The sequence below is a fragment of the Sapajus apella genome, unplaced genomic scaffold (assembly GCF_009761245.1).
Source record: "Sapajus apella isolate SASKATOON/1434 unplaced genomic scaffold, GSC_monkey_1.0 scaffold21, whole genome shotgun sequence".
Taxonomy (NCBI): Eukaryota; Metazoa; Chordata; class Mammalia; order Primates; family Cebidae; genus Sapajus; species Sapajus apella.
In genome coordinates, this window is record NW_022436961.1 from 1,682,622 (window position 1) to 1,706,427 (window position 23,806).

A 23,806-nucleotide genomic window follows, 5' to 3' on the forward strand; every position below is an offset into this window, starting at 1 on the left:
TTTAAAATTTTTAAAAAAAAATTTAAAAAATTACCATTACAAATCTCTTACAGAATCTTTCCCAATAATATATAACTTAGCTTTTAATCTGATGTAAGATGTTATTGCCTAAAATTTTATTAAAGAAACAAAGGCAATTTAGATATTTGAAAAATCTGCAAATGATAACTATTTCATTGCGTTTAAGCCAAGAGGTTGGTTGTTGTTCATCATCTTCTTTATTTATTTTTTTTTTTTGAGATGGAGTTGCACTCCAGCCTGGGCGACAGAGTAAGACTCTACCTCCAGGGTTCAAGCGATTCTCCTGTCTCAGCCTCCCAAGTAGCTGGGATTGCAGGCACCCACCATGCCTGGCTAATTTTGCATTTAGTAGAGATGCAGTTTCACCATGTTGGCCAGGCTGGTCGTGAACTCCTCACCTCAAGTGATCTGCCTGCCACAACCTCCCAAAGTGCTGGGATTACAGGCTTGAGCCACCATGCCCGGCACTGGGTCTTGGTCTTCTTAGTTTTCTCTGAGTTATTTACAAACCTAAAAATGTTTATGATGGCAATATAAACTATACCCTATGTCTATTCTACTAGAGAGTTAAAAAGAAAATCTTATCATTTGTATCTACTGACTGAGAATGTGTTTTTCAAGTTGAAGTTTGTTAGAGTGTTAATGGTCCTTCTGGAATTAATGATCTACAGTCATACTCACCTTCTAGTGTTTTAATTCCTTCATCTACAAACTTCCTTGCAGCAGATGGACTACAAAAAGAAAAGCATTATCTCAATATTGGGGGAAACTTGGGATACTTGTTAACAACTATGTCTTAATAGTAAGAAGAGTTGCTATAAGCTAAACAAGACCTGCTAAAATGCTGCACGGCTACTTTGGTAATATTCAACTTTATCCAAAGTACTAATTCTTCAAACTTCAATTTTTAGGAAGACAACTATGAACTCGCACATGAAAAAGATGTCTAAGCAGCTGCTGTCATAGGGCTCATGTATGGATGGCACTTGAAAACTGTTCACTCATTGAACTAAGATTTACTGAGGGCCACTATGTGCCACATAGTCTCCTGGGTGCTGAAAATATAGCAGGAATAAGAATGTAAGTGGGTAGATAGAGACAACAGATACACAAACAAGAAAAATATTAGGTGGATAAATTAAAATAGGATGATATAACAGTGTGGCTGCGTCCTACTTTAGACTGAGTGGTAGAAGGTCTTTGAGATGATATCCAAGCTGAGGTCTGAATTACTAAAGAGCCAGCTATACAGGGGATCAATGGGAAAAACATTTCAGGCAAAGGAAACAATTAGTCAAGGGCCTAAGGCTGGCATAAGCTTAGCCTATTCAAGAGAAGAGAAAAACTAGGATGGATAGATTTAAGTGATGGTATGAGGTGCTACGGAGCAGTACACAGGTGTTACATTCTTCTAATGAAAATTTTATAATGGCCTTCAGTCCCCAAGGAGTCATGCTCATTTTCTTTTTTTTTTTTTTTTTTTTTTCCAGATGGAGTTTCTTTCACCCTGGCTACAGTGCAGTGGCACGATCTTGGCTCACTGCAACCTTTGCCTTCTGGTTTTGAGCGAGGCTTCTGCCTCAGCCTCCCCAGTAGTGGGGATTACAGGCGCTTGCCACCATGCCTGTCTGATTTTTGTATTTTTAGTAGAGACGGGGTTTTACCATATTGGCCAGGCTGGTCTCGAACTCTTCACCTTGTAATCCACCCGCCTCAGCCTCCTAAAGTGCTGGGATGACAGGCGTGAGACACTGCGCATCATTTTCAATATGCTAGGTTTAAGAATTTAATACGTTGGCCGGGCGCAGTGGCTCATGCCTGTAATCCCAGCACTTTGAGAGGCTGAGGCGGACAGATCACCTGAGGTCAGAGGTTTGAGACCAGCCTGACCAACATGGAGAAACTCTGTCTCTACTAAAAATACAAAAAATTAGCTGGGGTCGTGGCACATGCCTGTAATCCCAGCTACTTGGGAGGCTGAGGCAGGAGAATCACTTGAACCTTGGAGGTTGAGGTTGCGGTGACCTGAGATTGCACCATTGCACTCCAGCCTGGGCAACAAGAGCAAAACACCGTCTCAAAAAAAAATAATATGTTTAGAATAACTTTCACTGAAAATGCTGCCACTTAAAGAACGAATCATTATATTCAAAGGAATGCACCATTCCATAAAGATGAGATCACTACAGTCTTAATATTTCAATGTTAACCTTTACTTCAGCCAGTTTAAAAAAAGCCCCCCTTGGTGTTAACTCAAATTTTAAGATAGTAATCTCTTCATTATAAAATGTTTGAAGCCAGGCGAGGTGGTGTGCACCTATAATCCAAGCTACTTGGGAGGCTGAGGAGGAAGAATCACTTGAGCCCAGGAGTTTGAGACCAGCAAGGGTGACATAGCGACCCTGTCTCAATAAAAAATAATAAAATAAAAAAAGCTTGAGGGCTTGTTCCAAATTCATGAGGTGCTGTGATAAATATGCTCAGAGAACTGAAAGAGGCCAAGCTGGAGCACGCAACAGATGCACACGGAGCAAGCGGTAGCCCAGTTTAGACAAAGGAGAGGCTCTTTCGGCTGGGAACCAAACTGGTTTCATGAAGGAGGTAACATATCCCTTGGATGGGGCTTTTACAGTAGAAAGCATTGTCTGAAGAACTGGCCTCAGATCATAAGCTATGGAAGGATGAACCGTATGGCTAAGGTACAGAGGTGGAGAAGTACAGGTTTTGAGAAACAGCATGTAAAGCATGTAATTTACCTTGGCTAACGTGAAAAATAAAACCAACCGATGACTGTGTCTGCTTAAAAAACAGTTCTTACCCAATGCCACTAACTCGAGTCAGGAAATTGATGGATGAACTCGTATCATCTTGCCGAATCTTTAAGAAAAAAAAGTCTAACTATAATTCTTTGAGGACTTAAATGATCTTATTGGAAACATACCAGTCTGCTTAAAGACATGAAGGATCATCTACATTTGCCTGGATGATCCACACAAAATTATTCACAGGTAACCTAGGGAGTTATAGGTGAATAACAGAGTAACTGAAGATGTTTCTTCTCTAATTTAACCAATACTTTTAAAAAGGTCTATTCATAACAGATCAGAAGTGATATAATTATATCATAGGGGTGAAATAAAACCATAAAAAGGCTTGGGGGAGTTTAAACATAGAAAATCCTAAAAAATAACGATTTTTTAGTCAAAGTTTATAATCTCTTTTCTGAATAGTACTGAAAATGATGAGCTAACAGTCTCTTGAATGCCACATAAAACAAGTGGACATTTTATAGAACAATATTCAAAATTTTAAAGATAGAATACTTAAAGCCATCAACTCCACTCATCTCTTTTCTTGTGAGTCTCACTAGAGTGAGTGGCATCAGACACCCTGCAATGACGTTACATAGTGGTCATAAAGGCAGACACTATAATCTATGAAGTAAACAAGTTAAAATTTTACCTTTTCCAGTTTACGTAATTTTCCAGTTGCTAAAAACTCATCAATTTTTTCAGCAATTTTTGTTCCTACTCCAGGCTACATGGAAAATTAGAAATATAACAGACATATGAATATAATGCTTACCAAATCACTAAAAGATAAAGTAAAAAGCAGAAAATGAAAAACAAATGAATATCACATGACAAGGTTTGAAATAGTGAACATGGAAAACTGAACCCCAGTAAAAATAAATTCTCCCAGAGACAGAATCCTACATGATTGGCAAAAGGGAAACCCTAACAAAATAATTATAAATATCTGTTATTTACTTAAAATTAGCTTTTGTTGTAGAAAAATTAGAAAATACAGAGTTGCATAAAGAAGAATATCCACTTGTCAGTTTCATTATCCTGAAAAGTAAAATCATCTGTAACCTCATTCCCCAACACTTGGTACTTATTACTTGACATCTTTTCTGCTTACATATATAGGCAGAATTAGACGTGTGATGTACATACTTTGTTCTTAATACGTCATGAGAAAATTTCCATACCAATAAACAAATACAATAGTATCTTTAACGGATGCACAGTATATCATTGTATAAATGCATAATAATTTAATTAGCAAATACCCTACAGGTAAACATGCAGATTGTTTCCAATTATTTGACAGTATAACAATATTCATAAATTTCCTTTAGAACAGAGGTTGTCAAGCTTCTGCATACATTAGCATCACATGGGGAAACTTGTTAATAACAACACAGAATGTCAAGTCCCACCCTAGAGTTTCCCATTCACCATGTCTAGGGCAGGGCCAAGAATATGCCTAAGTTCTCAGGGGATGCTTGATGCTGCTGGTCTAGACACTTCATTCTAAGAATCACTGCTCTGGAACTGCACATTCCAACATGGTATACTAGCTACATATGACAATTTAAGTTTAGATTAATTACAATTTAAAATTCCATTCTTCAGTCATGACATCCATATTTCAAGAACTCAATGGCCAAATGTGGCTCATGGTTGCTGTATTGGGCAGCACTTCTCTAGAATCTAAGTTCTAAGAGAGCAGAGATCTTGTCTTTTCACTGCTTTATCCCTACTGACTGACATACAAGTGATCAAAAATTATGAACGAATGAATCCTAGTAGATACATATCTCTATTAGTTTCCTTAGGAAAAATACTTCAAAGTGGAATTGCTAGGTCAAAGGATACATACATTCTGATAAAGCAGCCTTCGGAAAGGCTGTAACAACCAACACTTTCATAGGTAGCAAATGAGTGTCCTTTTTTACATATCATTCTCTACACTGCCTATATTTGATGGGCACAATATAGTGTCTTGTTTACTTTGCAACTTTGGTATTTGTAAAACTGAACTTTCTAAAACGTGTACTGGTCCTTTTTAGTTAAACACCTTGCTTACTATTAGGTGTGCCAGTATTTCCTACTGCCTCTTAGGCCTAAGTTCACTCATCTATATTCTTGATTTATTTAATGTTTAATAAATGTTCCCAAATTACTGAAAGCATATTCAAGCTTGGAAAATAGCAATTACCAGACAGAAATGAACAAAAGATTTAGGAAGCAGAATAGATTAGAAAAAAGAAACTTCTCAGGGTTATTTCCTGTATCAGAAGATTCTTTTAAAAGGCAATTATTTTTCTCTTTACAGGTAATTTACAATAATTTTACTCAATAACATACTGACTTCAAGCAATTTAGGCCCAAGCTACTTTCTATACATAACATTAAGGAATAAAAGGCAAACTAGTCATTCTGGAAATTTCAGTTTTCTAGAATTACTGAGAAGTAATAGATTAGATAACCTAAGAAGAATCTATTATTTCTATTTCTAAGAAGTAATAATCTAGAATAATTTCCAGAATTACTGAGATATTACTTTCTTTAGGAAAAATACGTCAGAATTACTGAGAAGTAATTCTAGAAATGGGCTAGGTAGATCTGTGATTCTTTTTTTTTTTTTTTTTTTTTGAGACAGAGTCTCACTCTGTCACCAGGCACCAGGCTGCAGTGCGGTGGTGCAATCTCGGCTCACGGCAACCTCTGCCTCCCAGATTCAAGCAATTCTCCTGCCTCAGCCTCCCGAGTAGCTGGGACTACAGGTGCACGCCACCACGCCCAGCTAATTTTTGTATTTTTTTAGTAGAGATGGGGTTTCATCATGTTGGCCAGGATGGTCTTGATCTCTTGACCTCGTGATCCGCCTGCCTCAGCCTCCCAAAATGCTGGGATTACAGGCGTGAGCCACCACACCCGGCCAGATGTGTGATTCTTAAAATAACTGTGCAAAGAAATAATGATGAGATTTTTACATTATTCCCAGTGTTATGCAGAAGGAATTTTGGATACTTTTGTATTCTTTATATGCTCAGATTTGAGATGAAGTGTTTCAGAGCTTATCAGGAGTTTTTCTCTACGAAATGAGCAGGCTATTTGCAACAAACATAAAAAAGGAAGTGCTGTATAGATAAAAGAGGAAGTTAATGGAAGCAGCGGTGGTTCCTGAGACTAACAATGGGTCAGTTCACCAAGACAGAAACTCAGAATTAAAGTCCAGTGTATTTATAACTTACTTACTTAGTCTATTTCAGGAGGATATATTGATGCTGAGAGCTGTCTATGCCACAAGGATTTAAAGTCTATATATCAGAGCATGATTTGTACTGAGTAACAAAGTCAAAGTTAAGATGTGGCACATGTTGAACGTGGACAATTTGCCACTAAATCATAAGATGTACAAGATTTATGGTAATGTTATGACTCTAAAGGATAAAAAATATAAGGGCAATTATGAGCCAGCACTTTGGGAGGTTGAGGCAAGAGGACTGCTTGAGCCCAAGAGCTTAAGACTAGCCTAGGCAACGTAAGGAAATCCAATTTCTAAAAGAAATTAAAAAAAAAAATTATCAGAGTGTGGTGGTGCACACCTGTAGTCCCAGCTACTCAGGAGGCTGAGGTGGGAGGATTTCTTGGGACTGGGGGGTCAAGACTGCAGCAGTAAGCTGTGATCGTGCCACCACTGCACTCCAGCCTGAGTGACAGTGAGATTCTGTCTCAAAAAAAAGACAATTACGGCTCATCTCCTGAGAAGCTTAAAGATAATCATATATTAATATTTAAATTCCAGAGGACATTTGTGAAACATTAATAGGTAAAGAACAAAAAGAAGTGATAACTATCAGGACCTGGACTAGTCAAATGCCATGTCAGGCCAGGTGCAGAGTGGCTCACACCTATAATCCCTGCACTTCGGGAGGCTCAAGGCGGTGGATCATCTGAGGTCGGGAGTTGGAGACCAGCCTGGCCAACACAGTGAAACCCTGTCTCTACTAAAAATACAAAAATTAGCCAGGCATGTGGTGCAGGCCTATATTCCCAGCTACTTGGGAGGCTGAGGCAGGAGAATCACCTGAACCCTGGAGTCGGAGGTTGCAGTGACCCAAGATTGCACCACTGCACTCTAGGCTGGGTGACAGAGCGAGACTCTGTCCCAACCCCACCAAAAAAAAAAGAGCCATGTTAATTTGGCATCCTTCACACTCAAGTAGAAATTCAATGTGAGTACATGTATATATTGTAACAGAGGGAAAGAAAACTGTAATTATATTTTTTAAAATTTTAATCCATCTTCTCCCAAATAAAAACATTTTGAGATTGAAACAGTTTGTATGAAACAGCATGAATATTATTCCAAGACATCAGGAGCAGCAAAATCAGCCTGTGCAGGTCAAGGCCACTTCAGACAGGCAAGTTTGGTTTGGTGGGAACCCACCAAATTCGTACACCTGCAAACTCTTCAATCAACACGCTAACTAAACTTACCAACTTCTTAGCTTCAGCTCCACTCTTTATTTTGTATGGGTATTTTGCTATAACAGACGCTGCTTTTCTATGGGAAAGAAAAAAAGGAAAACCAATTAGAAATCCAGCGGGGCCTTAATTTTTCATAAACTGGAATATACATAAAAGCAAATATCTATGCTTATGCTTTCATCAAGTTAACTAATTTTCTACCTCCATATGAAACTTAAAACTCAGAGGAGCTGACAGACTACCTACTATATGTCTAACTTTTAAAGTATCTTGAAAAGCCCCACATTTGAGAATAAATGAATTTAAGCCCTACACATCAAAGTATGATTTGTATTGAGTAACTAAGTGATTTGTTTTGATTTGTACTGAGCAACAAAGTGATTTTAACTGTATAAATAATACTAAAGGAATGGGGAGACCAATTGTCTTTTTTTCTTTAGGAGTAAGTAGAAAATATCATTGGCCCCTTTTTAAAATAGCCAGTTTTTAGAAATTGTTCATAATTCCCTCATAAAAATGTGCCACATCTGAATTACTAGACACCAGATCTTCTTATGGATAGCTATTTTATTTTATTTTTTGAGACAGAGTCTTGCTCTGTCGCCCAGGCTGGAGTGCAGTGGCGCAATCTCGACTCAGCCTCCACCTCCCAGGTTCAAGCCAACCTCCTGCCTTAACCTCCTGAGTAGCTGGGATTACAGGTGTGTGCCACTACATCCAGCTAATTTTTGTATTTTTAGTAGAGATGGGTTTTCACCATGTAGGCAAGGCTGGTTTCCAAACCCTGACCTCAAATGACCCACCAGCCTTGGTCTCCCAAAGTGCCGGGATTACAGGCGTGAGCCACCGTGCCCAGCCCTTGGATAGCTATTTTAAAATTCATAGTTTCAACTGCGTTCCTTATGTCCCTATATCAGTTTACTTATTTTTTAAATGGAGATGGGGTGTTGCTATGTCGCCCAGGCTGGTCTTGAACTCCTGGGCTCAAGCCATCAACCCGCCTTGGCCTCTCAAAGTGTTGGGATTACAGATGTGAGCTACCTTGCCTCACCCCGTAACAGTTTAAAAAAATTGTTTCCATTTCAGTTCAGCATAAGGCAGTGACCTGTAATTCTTGCCCACCTCTACACATATCTAGTTAGTTAATACGGGTGACAGATTGGATACACCCTGGGAACTCACCAATGGTATTCTGTCTAAAATTTCAATGCCAAATGTAATTTAGAGTTGATGCTGATGAGAAGTGACAGTACAGCTAAGTCAAAAGCATAAATACTGGATAGCCTTTGGAACCTTGGATTTTCATTCTATTAGAGCACAAATAACCCTTTAGATTTGGACCTGAACTTCTCTCTAAGCACAAGACTGATGATAAGTCTGAAAAGACATATTTATAAGCAAAGGAGCAGACAAGCACAGTTTATGTAGGGGATCATTTCAGGAAAGGCAAGGAGTTCCAGGTCATTGGTCCTGTGATCAATGGCAAAGCCTAAAAGGGAAAAAGAATCAGATGAAAGCCCTTTTGTATGCTATGACGTATTTGGGTTTTATCAAGGCACAGAGAAAACTTTATTTAATTATTTAATACTGGAGAATGACAAGATCAGATAACGATTTTCAAAAGAATATTTTGGCCGCAATAAAGAGAAATGCCCATTGAGGTAGGGAGGAGCATGCAGGGGTGGTGGGAATTACCTGCTTTTCCAGACTTATTTCCCACTCACACCATACCCCTTAAGCAAACTGAATTTCTGACCTCTAGAAAACGTTATACCCCTTTGGAGGCCAAGGCAGGCGATCACCTGAGGTTCGGAGTTCAAGACCAGCCTGACCAACATGGTGAAACCCCGTCTAAAAAAAAAAAAAAAAAAAGTTATACCCTTCATGTTTCAATGCCTTCGCACATTTTATTTGTCTCCACTGATGGCCCTCTCACTCCCTCATGAGCTTCTTCAAAACTAAACACCTTTCTGAGGCCTGCTGTGATCCAAATAGAATACAAAGTTGAATACTGCTATGATTTTCAATCAGCAAATGTATGGATGATAATACAATTATTTTACTTTATATAGGAAGTCACAGAAGTAAGGAAAGGAGGGAGCACAATCAGCTCTGAACTGTGTGGACTGGGAATGGACAAAGTGAGCTGACTTGGGATAAAGACAATATAGGGCTAAAAATGTGGAGAAGAGTCCAGTGAGACACAGATTTGGAGTCACTGACATAAGTAGCATTTCAAAGTCAAGAACAGCAAGATTGCCAGGGAAACTACAGAAGTAAGAAAAGAGGGCTAAGGGCACGCAGACTTCTCGGAACCACAAGTTGACAATCCCTTATCTGAAATGCCTGGGACCAGCATTGTTTCAGATTTTGAATTTTTTTTCAGGTTTTAGAATATTTGCGGCTGGGCATGGTGGCTCATGCTTATAATCCCAGAACTTTGGGAGGCTGAGGCAGGCAGATCACGAGGTTAGGAGTTTGAGACCAACCTGGCCAGCATGGTGAAACTGTCTCTACTAAAAATACAAAAAAATTAGCTGAGCAGCTACCAGGGAGGCTCAGGCAAGAGAACTGCTTGATCCGGGCAGGCAGAAGTTGCAGTGAGTCGAGATTGCACCACTGCACTCCAGCCTGGTGACAGAGCAAGACTCCGTCTCCAAAAAAAAAAAAAAAAAAAGGAAAGGAATATTTGCATATACATAATAAGATATCTTAGGGATGAGACCCAAGTCAAGTCTAAACATAAAATTCATTTATATTTCTCATACACCTTATACACATACCCTGAAGGTAATCTTATATAATCGTTTTAATAATTTTGTGCATGAAACAAAGTTTTGACTGCCACCTACTACATGAGATGGGAGGTAGAATTTTCCACTTGCGTCATCATGTCGGCAATCATCCAGATTTTACGGCATTTCAAATTTTCAGATTAGGGATGCTCAACCTATACCAGCATTGAAAAGTAAGACAGAAGAAGAGATGAAAGAACAGGAAGAGTGCCATTACAGAAATCAAGAGACTTCCACAGAATGAGCTGGGGTGAATGCCACTGAGAGTCCAGTAAGATGAGATGTAGGTGAGAGGATTTTCAGAGCAGGGGTAGGTCCAGGCAAGGACTGAGACTTCTTAATGACTAAATGACTAGGGATTAAGAAGTCCAGGCAAGAAATGAAGATTTTTCGAGAAGATTAACTGTAAAGTGAGAAAAGAGATAAGTTGCTAACTGGAGGGAAGTTTAGATTGTTTTGGTTTTGGTTTTAAGAGCTGAAGGACTTGGACATATTTACAGGCTAAGGAGGGCTGGCACGGCTGATGCCTAGAATCCCAGCACTTTGGGAGGTTGAGGCAGGTAGACCATTTGAGCTCAGGAGTTGAAGACCACCCTGGGCAACATAGCAAAACCCCATCTCTACAAAAAAAAAAAAAAAAAAAAAAAAGAAAAAAATGAATGAAAAAAAAAATTAGCTGGGTATGGTGGCGTGCACGTGTAGTCCCAGACTCTCAGGAGGATGAGGTGGGAAGATCGCTTGGGAGGTTGAAGCTGCAGTGAGCCATGATCATGCCACAGGGAGACCCTGTCTCATATATAAATAAACAAATAAATAAAGGCTAAGGAGCAGAAGCAGGTGGATGTGGAAAGAATGAATAGGTTAAGGCCCCTGGTGAGATGGATAAAGACAGGATCCCATGATGGTGAGATGAGGATGCTACAGGATCAGCTTCAGACCAACCAGAAGAAAAAATGTGATTCCTTGAACCACATATATTTCATAGTACAGACTTCATCTGCTGTGTTTCAATATGGTTAAAATTACACTGCATTTCTAGTAATTCAGATTTGATGATGAGAAAAACACATATCAGGCTACAGCTATCTACAATCAGAATTGGGAACTTATCTGAATTGATCCTATGAAGAATTGCCCACACTCTTCAAGAAATACTGAGTAAGGTACCAGCCTCAGTTCTTGCTTTTTTCCCCCTCTTGTAGATGGACCAAATATCCACTGGGCCCTCAGTCCTGTTAACTGCCACTCTCAACAGGGCATCCCAGAACGTATGCTACCCGAGAATGCTGCACTGTCCCACCTGTAAGCATTGTACTTGTGGATAGCTTGGCTCACGTTCTTCTCAAAGTTTGCGAGTTCTGAAAAGGCAACAAGAGGCACGGTGAACAAGAACCACGAATAACAAACAAGAACTGTTTTCTGGAAAGGGATGTGGCAGCCTCCAAGAGACAGTGACCACCCGTATCCTACAAAGGCCAGACCAAAAGCAGTCCAAGCGATGGCCCAGGTGTCCCCGGCAGGACTGACAACCATCCAGGGGCGCCGGAGAAAGATCCCCACGGACTACCCGCTGCAAGGGGTCGACTCCACCCACTGGACTGTCGGGGTGGGAGAGAAGGAAGGGAGGGGAAGGGGCTGAAAGGAAAGAAGAAAGCCAGCAGGGCCTGGCCCGGTGCTAACCCGTGAGCATGTCGGTGATTCCCGCGTTGAGAGTCTCCTGCGGCGCCTTCCGTTTGCTCATGGCGGCCTGCACCTGAGAACCCCAGAGTGTTCAGAACCAGGGACTGGAGCCCTCTCCCAGCTTGACGGAGGTATGAGACTTGGAGAGGGGTGCTGGAGCAACCCAGCTCCGGCGCGACCTGCGCTACCGGCACGACCGGCGCTACCGGCACGACCGGCGCTACCGGCACGACCTGCGGAACAATGGCTGCCCTGACAGGGGGCGCGGCGCACGGCGCCTGTCGTGACGTCACGCGTCCTGGGCGGGGCGGGACTAGGCGGGTGGGGCGGGGCTAGAGGGGCGCGTCCGCGGCGGAAGATGATAGGGACCCCGGGGAGTTAGTGGACTCGTGCACTCTTGGAGGTGGACAAGGGGCGGGGGAAATAGGCGCCTCAGAATGACACCCCGGGGGCATTCCTATGAGAAGACCTGGAGTTTTGACCTAAGAGATTACATCTGTTTTCCCAGTGTTTCTCTGGAATCCTTTCCCTAGAAGGGGAACCGGAGTGCAATCTTGATTCTGAAATACTTGCGCTGGTGGCGTGGCTTCCTGCACATACATGTTCTCTGTAATAGCGACCCAATGCATGGCGCGTTTTATATGTGGTCAGGGGCGACAATGGCGTCACACTTACTGTCAAAACTTTCTCTAAGGATACCGGGCAGTCCACACTGCAGTGCAGCCCCGTACTAGGGCGCTGTCGGAGCCCGGCACGAACCCTGCAGAGAACAAGAAGCCTCCCGCACACAGCGTGTTAGTACGCCTGCAACCAGCCAAATTGGTGAAGGGACCACAAGAAAGGGAGAAGAGTTTTATCTAGATCATGAACAATGGAACCCGCGCTTATAACATGATGACCTACATCTGAGAAATTTACAATCTGCTTGAGAAATGGAAACGTGACATCAGCAATAGTTTATTTTACAGCAGTAACTCCTTGGTTCATAACGAACTGCAATTCCAGGCGACTGCTTTGTGCATCAATAAAATTAAAATCTTATTACAAAATGATATGCAGTTGCTGTAGAGAAATCTGGAAAATGTATAAAAGGAGAAAATATTAAAATCAGTGATCTCATCATACAGCTGAACTATTATTAATATTTTCGGACATGCACTTCTAGTCTTCTAACCCAGTCTATTAAAAATTCCCATTATTTTCCAATATGTATCATTAGTTTCTTTGATTAGCAAAGTTGTAGTGGTTGTGTTTTCTTACAGTATAGTGTATATCTTAAGTTACGCTTATTGGAAATTTGTAATTATGTTTTTGAATTTCCTATTCATATCATTTACTCATTTTTCTAATGGAGGTAGATAGTTATTAATCTGGTAGATATTTTATATATATTACCACTTGCCTTTTTTGTATATCTTTTGTAAAAATTTTGTAAATATTTGTATTTTCCTCTATTCCTTGCTTTTTAACTTTACACCGCAGCTTCTTAACACCTTTATTGTCACTCCCATTTACGTATATGACTTCTCCTAGGTTTTCCTCTTCACATTTTTTCTGTCCAATCTCTAATGGGCTATATTCACATAATTTTGCTCTGAAGAACTATTCCTCCTTAAATAAAAATGTATTGACCTCTGAATTTTAAAAGTTACAAATGTAGGGAACTATGGGATCACTTTTACAATTTTTCTTTCTTTTGAGATAGAGTTTTGCTCTTGTCCCCCAGGCTGTGCAATGGCACTGTCTCGGCTCACTGCAGCCTATGCCTCCTGGGTTTAAGTGATTCTCCTGCCTCAGCCCCCCTGAGTAGTTGGGATTGCAGGAGCCCACCACAACACCTGGCTAATTTTTGTATTTTTAGTAGACAACATGGTTTCACCATGTTGGCCAGGCTGGTCTCAAACTTCTGACCTCAAGTGATCTGTCCACCTTGGCCTCCCAAAGTGCTAGGATTACAGGCGTGAGCCACCACGCCCAGCCCATTTTTACAAATATTATATTTTTTAAATTAGTGCCAGAGAATCCAAGGAAAATAATCCATTACCTATCATTATCATCTTAGAAAAACCTACATTTGATCTACTTCATGACTTTCTTCTTGAAATAACTTGTTTCAATTGGCTTCTGAGATTCCACATGCTCTGGGTTTCCTTCTTCCTCATTGGCCATGCCTCAGTGGGGTGTGTGTGTGTGTGTGTGTGTGTGTGTGTGTTCATGCACGCCCAAGCTGCTTCCCAGCTCCTCCTCCACTCTCCAGCCTTTATGGGAAATGGGTTCACACTTCAGTTTTCTAACCAGCTTTTCCACTTTTACCTGTTTAAATGGCATGTCTAGCTTGAAGTCTCCTGAACTCATAGTTCAAGTCCTGACTTCTCACTTGAGTTCCAGTCTCATATATCAGGCTGTCTGCTGGATAGCTGTAACCCATAATAGGCATCTCAAAGATAAAATGTCCTAAAGAACTCCTAACTCTTGCCCCACAACCGTCTCCTTAACTTTCCCGCACCTCGGTTAATAGCATTTTAATCCACCCTGCTATCAGGTCATTCTATTTTTTTTTTTTTTGAGACAGAGTCTCGCTCTGTTGCCCAGGCTGGAGTGCAATGGTGCGATCTCAGCTCACTACAACCTCTGCCTCCCGGGTTCAAGCGATTCTCCTGCGTTAGCCTCCCAAGTAGCTGGGATTACAGGCACACACCATCACACCCAGCTAATGTTTGTATTTGTAGCAGAGATGGGGTTTCACCATGTTGGCCAGGCTGGTCTAGAAATTCTGACCTCAGTCCATCCACCTGCTTCGGCCTCCCAAAGTGCTGGGGTTACAGGTATGAGCTACCATGCTCAGCCAGGAGACATTCTTAATTGCCCTTTTCACACCCCACATCCCATTGGCCAGCGGATCTTGACTGTTCTGTCTCAGGAGTATGTGCTGAATTGGATGACCTTTCCCCCTCAGCTGCCACTGCCCTAGCTCAAGCTCCCATGACCTCCTGAACTATTGCCACAGCCTCTTCAGTTGGCTTTCTGCTTCTGCTCTTGTCCTCTTAGATAACATTCCCCAAACAGGATGCATGATATTTTTAGGATATAACATCAAATATGTCCCTATTTTTTATATACCTTTCCACTGCACTTAAGACAAAATCCAAGCTCCTGGCGGGGTGCAGTGGTTTGCACCTGTAATCCCAGCACTTTGGGAGGCTGAGGCAGGTGGATCACCTGAGGTCAGGAGTTCCAGACCAGCTTGGCCAATGTGGTGAAACCTCATCTCTACTAAAAATACAAAAATTAGCCAGGCATGGTGATGGGCGCCTGTAATCCCAGCTACTCCAGAGGCTGAGGCAGGAGAATCATTTGAATTCTGGAGGCGGAGGTTGCAGTGAGCTGAAATTGCACCACTGCACTCCAGCCTGGGAGACAAGAGCCAGACTGCATCTCAACAACAACAACAAAATCATCCAAGCTCCTTTTCATGGCCCACAAGGCCTAGTGTGATCCATCTCCTGCCTGCTCTCTACTGCATTTCTTGACATGTTTCTCATTGCTTAGGACACACACACACTTGCCTATTTCATACTTACATGTGCCTGCCCAGTGTTGTCCCCTCATTGTATGGGTCTTTCCCTGGCTGCCTTCTTCTCATCATTCAGGTCCCAGCCTAGCAGTCACACCCTTGTCACATTCCTGAACCAGGCCCAGGTTTTTACCGTGTTTTTATTTCTTTCACAGCACTAAGAACGACTGGAAACTTTCACACGTGGCTTGCACATTATGCACTCCCTGCTCATTCCTCTTCCCACCAATGTGGAATGCCAGCTCCATGGGAGAAGTGACTTAATTTTTGTTTCCACATAGTAAGTACTCAATAAATATAGTTAATATCTTACAGTTTTGCCGAAGTGTCAAACATGGCCGGGTGCAGTGGCTCATACCTGTAATCCAGCACTCTGGGAGGCAGAGGCAGAAGGATTGAGCCCAGGAGTTTGTTCAAGACCAGTCTGGGCAACATAGTGAGGCCCTATCTCTTTTACAAAAATAAGAGAAATGTACCAGGTGTGGTGGCAGGAAGAGATGAAGCATGGGACTCTTGGATTCACTCAGCCATCTCAGTAAAAGGAATAGAGATGGGATTGTTCTGGAAAATCTGTGGAGGACCCTCTTGTCTAATGGCATTGAACTCCATGACATACACTGGAGACCCACAAGGTTTTTGAGAATGTTACATCAGCAGAAGCAGCTTAGCCTGGAAGGGACAGAGACAGTGTGAAATGAAAAAAGCTTGTTGAATTCCAAACTGCTATAGGCAGGACATGGACTGATAGAGCTACTGGGCTGCAAATATGTGCTACCCTTCAAGAAAAAGCAAGAATAACTCCAAGAGCAGAGCCAGAAGCACAGAGGCAGAGGCCAGAGGAGCATACAGAGATGATGGATGCAGAGACACAGGCCTATGAGGTACTGTGAGCATAGACTCAAGCCTATAGAGCCACCATGGGTACAGAGATGCCCACGGTTCTGCTGTGAGCAGACACAAAGGTCTGCAGAACTGCTGAAGGGCCAGTGGGCAGCACTTCCAGCTAGGGGATTATTTTCAGACATTGAATCCTAATGGACTTTTCTCTGCTGGATCAAAATTGCCTGGGAATGGTGACTTCTTTATCCCTTCCAGTTTTCCCTTTCAGAATGAGAACATCTATCATATGCTGATTACATCATTGTTTTACATAAATTTAGATAAATTCCAAAGTTATTTGGAAACTGGTAACTTGTAGTTTCACAGTTCCACAGCCAGAACAATTTAATCCTAAAAGGAATCATGCCCAGGGTCTCACCCACATTTAACTTAGATGATGAGATGCAGGACTTCTGAGCTGATATATTGATGTGATTTTGGTCTTAGTTCATGCTGAGTTGAGACTTTGGGAGATGTTGGATGGAAAAATTTATTTTTCATGACAAATAGGGATTATGGGGTGCCAGAGGGTGGACTGTAGTGGGCTGAATGGTAGCCCCCAAGAAGATATGTCCACATCATAATCCCCAGAGACTTCATTACCTCAAATGGCAAACTATGTGATTGTAGGAAGCATCTTGAGACAAAGTGCTTACCCTAGATTTTTTCCAACTGGTTCTAAATCCAATGACAAGTATTCTTGTAAGAGATACACAGCAGAGATGTGACAGAGAAAGCAATAGCAATATGACCCAGGGGCAGAGATGCAGTCACAAGTCAAGGATTGCCTGAAGCCACCAGAAGCTGGAGGCCACCAGGGACAGAACCTCCCCAGAGCCTTCAGAAGAGGTGTGGTCCTGCTCACATCTTTGACTTCTGGCCTCCAGAACTGGGAGAGAATCAGTTTCCGTCATGTACGCCACCCAAGTCGTGGTAACTGGTCAGAGCAGGTCTAGGAAACTAACGCAGGTAGAGAGAGTAGGCTTTGCTGGGGACTTTCTTATCTGTGCCCATTGGTCAGCTTTTCCAGTACTCAATCTTGAGACAAAAACAAAAGCCAAGGAGTAACCACCAGAGTCCTTGCTCAGATCCCAAGGTCCAGGGACAGTCTTCTGTCTTATCTCTACCATTCAGAGTCTTGTATTTGTTTATATGACTAAGGAGTTTCACTGCATTTAATGAGAGGAAAAAGTTTATCTATCTCATCTTCCTGGAAGCAGACATCCTAACTCCTAGATTTTCACTTTTTAAATCAATTACACTGTTCCAGCCATAGGTTTGTTTGTTTTTTTTTCCAATTTTTTTTCTTCCTTTCTTTTCACAACTTGTCCTGTAACTGAACAGCCATAAACTTTGTAATGACTGCTTTGGTTGGCATTTTCTTGGTCAAAATTCTTCTGTGGCTCAGTTGCCTAAAACATAAGCTAATATCCCTAGGCCCAACATCCATTCCCTCCCCAACCTGACCCCGTCCTCGCCTTTTGGGTGTTATTTCCCACTGTCATTTACCAGGGTTTCCAAAACCGTGCTTTATTAAACACTAGTTCCTTGGGATGTTGATACACATTTCACACACACAATCAGCAGAAGAAAATGTATTTATAGTCAAATGACATTGGTAAACAGTGAATTTATACAAAGTTAAGCCAGTTTCTTTATGATAAGGCCTTTCAGATGCTTTCCCAGTGCACAACGTGAATCTCCAAAGAGCAAGTGAAACAAGAACCGTTCGCTAAACTTACTTGACCACAGAATGCTTCATTCTATCTCCATGGAAACTACCTTGTGAAGTTTCCTACTACAACTTTCTTCTCCAACAAAACTCACCCGTTTGTGACCATCTGAACTCATTTTGTGCTTCTGCCTTTGTATAAAAGATAAGTTCTGTGAAAGGTTAAAGAAGCAGGGATATGGCACTATTAATGGTCCGGGCACTATACAAATTGATAACTTTTTCCATTATTTTCGTTCAGAAGCCCTAACCATAGATACTCTAACAGTGATTTGTGGAACTCAATATGAGTGTTACATATTGGGTTACATGTAACAAAATATAGAAGCTATTTTTAAAATGAATCAATTTAATAATACTGCTAGATGCTGTGAGAGGCAGGGACCCCCTGGCCTGGCACTGCCACACACACATGCCTGAGTAGGAACGGAGGCGTGAGCATGGTGGTCAGCGGGCTGGTGGGCAGCAGATACCCTTTTTGTCCCTCCTTCGCTGTGACAGTCACCCTCAGGTAATCTTTGGGACTTGGAAAAGGCAGCTGCTCTCCCATCCTGGCTACCGTGAGTCACTCTGTGGCTAAAAGGGCCACGGATGGAGAGCTTGGCACTCCCAACTTTGCTGAAAGGAGGACAGCCACCAAAGTCGTAAGTAAAAACACAATTTTAGCAGCAGTGAAATAAAAAAAGGAAGAGAGGATGGGGCCAGGCCACACCTATAATTAAACTGTCTGTTTAGGAAAAGCTGAATCCAGAAGAAACACAAGCTGTAAAGTGAGAGAGGACAGGGAGCAGGGCTGCTGGAGAGCAGGGGAGGACAGGCTGGCATCAAGCGCTGCTCCGACTCTGGCCGGAAAGATTTGAGTTGGACACTGTCCAGTCACGTGTGTGGCTAACTGTACTCTAGGCACTTTTCTCACAGCAGAGGAAGGAGCTGCCATGGCTGTACCCCTGAATGCTCGTGGGGCCGGCATCGTGCCTGGGCCTCTTCCATGGAGGACCTCCAGTGTGTAGACAAGGCACCGGCAGTGCCCTCGGAGGGCTGCGCCCTGGGTCCTGGGTCCTGGGTGAAAGTCACAGCTGCTGGGGAAGTGAGAGCTCCATCTGGATACCAGAGAATACTGGGACATCAGTGCAGCAGGAGCCATCACGGAGAGCCGTGGCCAGGCAGCCCCACATCATGGGGCCTGTTCCAGGCATCCCCATGTCAGGGGGTTGAGTCTTCCCAGATCATGAGGCCTGCTCCAGGCAGCTGTGCTCTTCTTCTTCTGTCTGTAACCAGCTCCAGTCTAGGGCCTGAAAGTCAACAGGCATGTTAAAAATACAACAGCCACCAATACATCTCAGGTTATTTTTCCTCTTCAGGAGGCAATCAGCACAATTTAGAAATATATTGAACCCGGCTGGAGGCTCACGCCTGTAATCCCAGCACTTTGGGAGGCTAAGGTGGGCAGATCATGAGGTCAGGAGTTCGAGACCAGTCTGGCCAACATCGTGAAACCCTGTTTCTACTAAAAATACAAAAACTAGCCGGGCATGGTGGCGAGCTCCTGTAATCCCAGCTACTCAGGAAGTTGAGGCAGGAGAATCACTTGAACCTGGGAGGTGGGTGTTGTAGTGAGCTGAGATCATGCCACTGCACTCTATCCTGAGCAACAGAGTGAGACTCGATCTCAAAAAAAAACCCCAAAAAACAAAAATAAAAAGAAACCTATTGAAACCCCTTTATTGGCTGGGTATGGTGGCTCATGCCTGTGGTCACAGCACTTTGGCAGGCTGAGGCTAGTGGATCGCTTGAGGCCAGGAGTTCAAGACCAGCCTGGGCAACACAGCAAGACCCAGGCTGCATAAAATAAATAAGTTAAATAAAAATTAAAAAGGTAAACCCTTTTATTTATAAGTCCTGTGACTACAGGCCACTCGAGCTAAGTTACATACTCAAGCTGTACAGGATCTTTGCTTTGGATTGGCTCAGAGCCCTTGAGATTCCGTTGACTGTGTGAACTGGAAAGGTAATGTCAGTAACACCGTGGCTCACAGCACTCACTCCTGTGCTCACTGTGGGTAGCTCATCTCAGCTATGGATTTCCAGCCTCACCACATGACTCGGCTGGATGAGACTTCCTCCTCCTCCCACAGGCACGCAAGTAAGCAATGAACTGATCAAAACATATCCTGTGCCAGGAGGAGGAGAGCAGCAAGAGATACAGAACGCCCACAGACTGGAGGCGGACATTCGACTACATCAGCAAAGGCTGCAATTCACAGTGGTATCCCCTGTAATTCTTCTAAAAGCTTAAAGTTCAGGGAAGTTAGCAAGTGATTAGCAGGTAAAGGCCATGTAAAGATCTAAGCAAATGATGCAGGATTCTCTCAACAATGGAAGCTATGTCTTAATGTACCTGTACCTGGGCTAGTTTTCTCATAACTAGCACTACACTACGCTCCAAGGCCACGGCTGGTTCCTGCTATACCACCAGACTCACTAGTAACTCCCATCCCTCTCCCCTGCCCAGCACTCAACACACAAATGCTCAGCAGTAGTATGGACGGTACAGTGGGGACAGGCTTCCGGGAACAATGCTACCTTCCTCCTCATCACTGGCATTATGTGCTGCAAGGATTAAATAAGATAATGCATATATGTACTTGTAAGCCTTCAGTAATTGTTAGCCATCACTATTATTATGAATAAAAAATGTGTACTAGAAAATCATAAATACACACTGAAAAAAAATCAGCTGGGTGTGGTGATACACACCTGTAGTCCCTGCTACTCAGGAGGCTAAGGCATGAGACTCACTTGTACCTGGGAGGCAGAGGGTGCAGTGAGCCAAGATCACGCCACTGCATGCCTGCCTGGGTGACAGAGCAAGACCCTATCACAAACAAGCAAACAAACAAACAAACACTGAAGTTGAAGATAAAGCCAGATTGCTTTTCCATTTTCTTTCTCTTTTGCTATAGAAAGAAGGGACATGAAATTGCTGGGGGCTTACACAAGCTATTACCGTAAAACTCTGGTCTTGCTTCCTCACAGTGTCCTGTATGGCATTTTCTAGCAGAGTGCAGAGGTTCTGTGCTTCAGCCACCAGTTCTTCACTAAAGAAAATGATCAAATTATTAGAAAGTGGTCATTATTAGTGATGAGAGCTAACACTGCTGTTTTAAAATATGCGAAAGAGTTTTGATAATTTTGATAGTTTTTTTTTTTTTTTTGAGATGGAGTCTCACTCTGTCGCCCAGACTGGAGTGCAATGGCGCGATCTTGGCTCACTGCAACCTCCACCACCCAGGTTCAAGTGATTCTCCTGCCTCAGCCTCCAGAATAGATGGGATTACAGGTGTGTGACACCACACTTAATTTTTTTTTTTTTTGCATTTTTAATAGAGACTGGGTTTCACCATGTTGACCAGGATGGTCTTGAACTTCTGACCTTGTGATTCACCCACCTCGGCCTCCCAAAGTGTTGAGATTACAGGCATGAGCCACTGCACCCGGCCTTTTTGATAATATTTTTTAAATGAAGTAACAATTACTTTGATCCTGAGTGTCTTAAAACACCAACCCATTGACTAATACTTTCATTCATCTTGCTATGCACTTTCCACACATAAGCATTACTGTCCAAAATACAAAAAAAGCAAACAGATTTCAATAAAAAGTCAGAAGTAAAAAGCTCTTTCTGCTTTCTGACTTATTAGATAGCTGAATTTAATTCACAAACTGTCAAAATCTTAAGATATTCTTCAAATCACCTGTTTCCCAATTTTTGAAGTAGTCCAAAAAAAAAAAAAAAAAAAAAACAGGCCAAGCAATTGGGTTCCATAGTTCCTTAGAATCTGTTGAAAAGCAAGTTCTGGGATTTGATTTCCTTTAATCTATCTCTCCCCTTTTCTATAATAAGAAACACGTTTCCTCTTAGGACTGGGCCACAGTGAGAAAGAACAGCATGCAATAAAACATCCACCTTTTTCTAACCTCAGCTATGCTGTGGGGAGATGAGAGACATCCTGTATACCTAGGTCCACCTTTCTAGAGCTTTGAGGATATCACTCAAGGGAATAAGCCACATAAGGGAAGACAGTGCCCCAGAACTTGTCTCACTCTGCAAAATGTGACAATCTGATGCCAGGAGCCATTTTTGCCAAGCCTCGGGGCCTCTATGCTAAAGGCTCAGTGCCGGCCCAGAGGGCAATGGAAGAGGCTCCTGGCCTAGCTGCTATCCTCCAGGAGCTCATAAGATGTTGGGGAAATAATTTTTATTTAATTAAAAAAAGGCTGGCGCAGTGGCTCATGCTTGTAATCCCAGCACTTTGGGAGTCTGAGGCGGGTGGATCACAAGGTCAAGAGATTGAGACCATCCTGGCCAACAAGGTGAAACCCCATCTCTACTAAAAAAAATACAAATATTAGCTGGGCGTGGTGGCATGCGCCTGTGGTCCCAGCTACTGAGGAGGCTGAGGTAGAAGAATCGCTTGAACCCAGGAGGCAGAGGTTGCAGTGAGCCAAGATTGCGCCACTGCACTCCAGCCTGATGACACAGCAAGACTCTGTCTGAAAAAAACAAAACAAAACAAAACAAAAAACAAAAAAATCAGTCAGGCGTGGTGGCACAAACCTGTAGTCCCAAATACTCAGGAGGCTGAGGCAGTAGAATTGCTTAAACCCAGGAGGTGAAGGTTGCAGTAAGCCAAAATTGCACCACTGCACTCCAGCCTGGGTGACAGAGCGAGACTCCGTCTCAAAAAAAAAAAAAAAGGAGAGACAGGCTTGCCTCGAACTCCTGCGAAACTTCTTCCTCGGCCTCCCAAAGTGCTGGGATTACAAGCCTCTGCCACCATGCCCAGCAGAGAGAAAATTAAGAATCCAAGGTTACCTATGATTAAATACCAAAACAGGATACAAACTCCCCAAGGACAAGATTCTTCAAAGCAGCTGTACTGAGATAATTTACATACTATAGAGCTCACCCATTTAAAGTGTACAGTTCAAAGGTTTTTGCATATTCACAGTTGTGCAACCATGACCATATATAGTTTTAGAATGTTTTCATCAACCTCAGGAGAAACCTTGCATTATCAGACACTCCCATCCCCCTTCCCTGCCCCAGGCAATCATCAGTGTTTCCCGTGCCTAGAGATTAGCCTGCAGGATCCCATAGGGCCCTGCACACAGAAGGTGTCAAACAAAACAAACCATGGGAAGAGATGAGCGTGGGAGCAGAGGTGGCATGCAGTGTGCTGGAGAACTGGTGGAGGGCCTGCTAGACACAGACTGCTGGGCACCAACCCTGAGCTCCCAAACCAGGTCTCCAGTAGGACCTGAGAATTTGATGCTGCACTGTTGGACCAGATGAGACCTGAAGAAAGCTTGGACCTGAGCATCTATAACGCAGCGGGAAGCTGTTATTCATGACTGACTAAGGAACATCTTGGTCAGAGTGGTATTTCGTGAAGACTAATTCAACCAGATAAGGCCTGGCACCAGAAAGGCAGGAGGCAGCAGGCAGAAAGCCCTGCCCCACACCCCCCTCCCTGGCCCCGCCACTGTGGTTCAGGCAAGAGGAGGGAGAGGATGGGAAGGTCAGAGGCACCAGGAGGAGGGTGGTGACTCAGTAACTCAAGGTGGTGGTGAGGTGATGGGGGACAGATGGCTCAGGGGAGAGGAAGTGGGCCTACCTGAAGGAATGTAGCTTCCCATGGATAAAAGGTAACAGCATGTACCTGACCAGCACTCCCAATGTTCTCATTAAGTAGTCATCCAAGGCCAGGCGTGGTGGCTCATGCCTGTAATCCAAGCACTTTGGAGGCCAAGGCGGGCGGATCACCTGAGGTCGGGA

At 42.9% G+C, this 23,806-nt stretch overlaps 2 protein-coding genes across 9 annotated transcripts in view; both read right to left on the minus strand.

Moving 5' to 3' along the window:
- POLB (DNA polymerase beta) overlaps positions 1–12,071 on the minus strand; it is a 30,875-nt gene extending 18,804 nt beyond the window's left edge. For 2 of the 5 annotated variants that reach the window (XM_032288073.1, XM_032288071.1), the window contains exons 1-6: positions 11,783–11,991; positions 11,403–11,460; positions 7,317–7,383; positions 3,484–3,558; positions 2,840–2,898; positions 703–752 (exon numbers count right to left, since the gene is read on the minus strand). In XM_032288073.1, coding sequence (XP_032143964.1) covers positions 703–752; positions 2,840–2,898; positions 3,484–3,558; positions 7,317–7,383; positions 11,403–11,460; positions 11,783–11,843 — 370 coding nt within the window. In that variant the 5' untranslated portion in view covers positions 11,844–11,991. The other 3 variants (XM_032288072.1, XM_032288074.1, XM_032288075.1) reach the window with 3 other exon arrangements.
- Positions 12,072–17,749: 5,678 nt separating this feature from the next.
- Positions 17,750–23,806, minus strand: part of IKBKB (inhibitor of nuclear factor kappa B kinase subunit beta) — a 61,953-nt gene continuing 55,896 nt past the window's right edge. For 3 of the 4 annotated variants that reach the window (XM_032288077.1, XM_032288079.1, XM_032288078.1), the window contains one exon: positions 20,831–21,065. In XM_032288077.1, the coding sequence (XP_032143968.1) occupies positions 20,846–21,065 (220 nt within the window). In that variant the 3' untranslated portion in view covers positions 20,831–20,845. Of the gene's footprint in view, positions 19,260–20,830; positions 21,066–23,806 lie in introns of those variants that run through there. The other variant, XM_032288080.1, reaches the window with a different exon arrangement.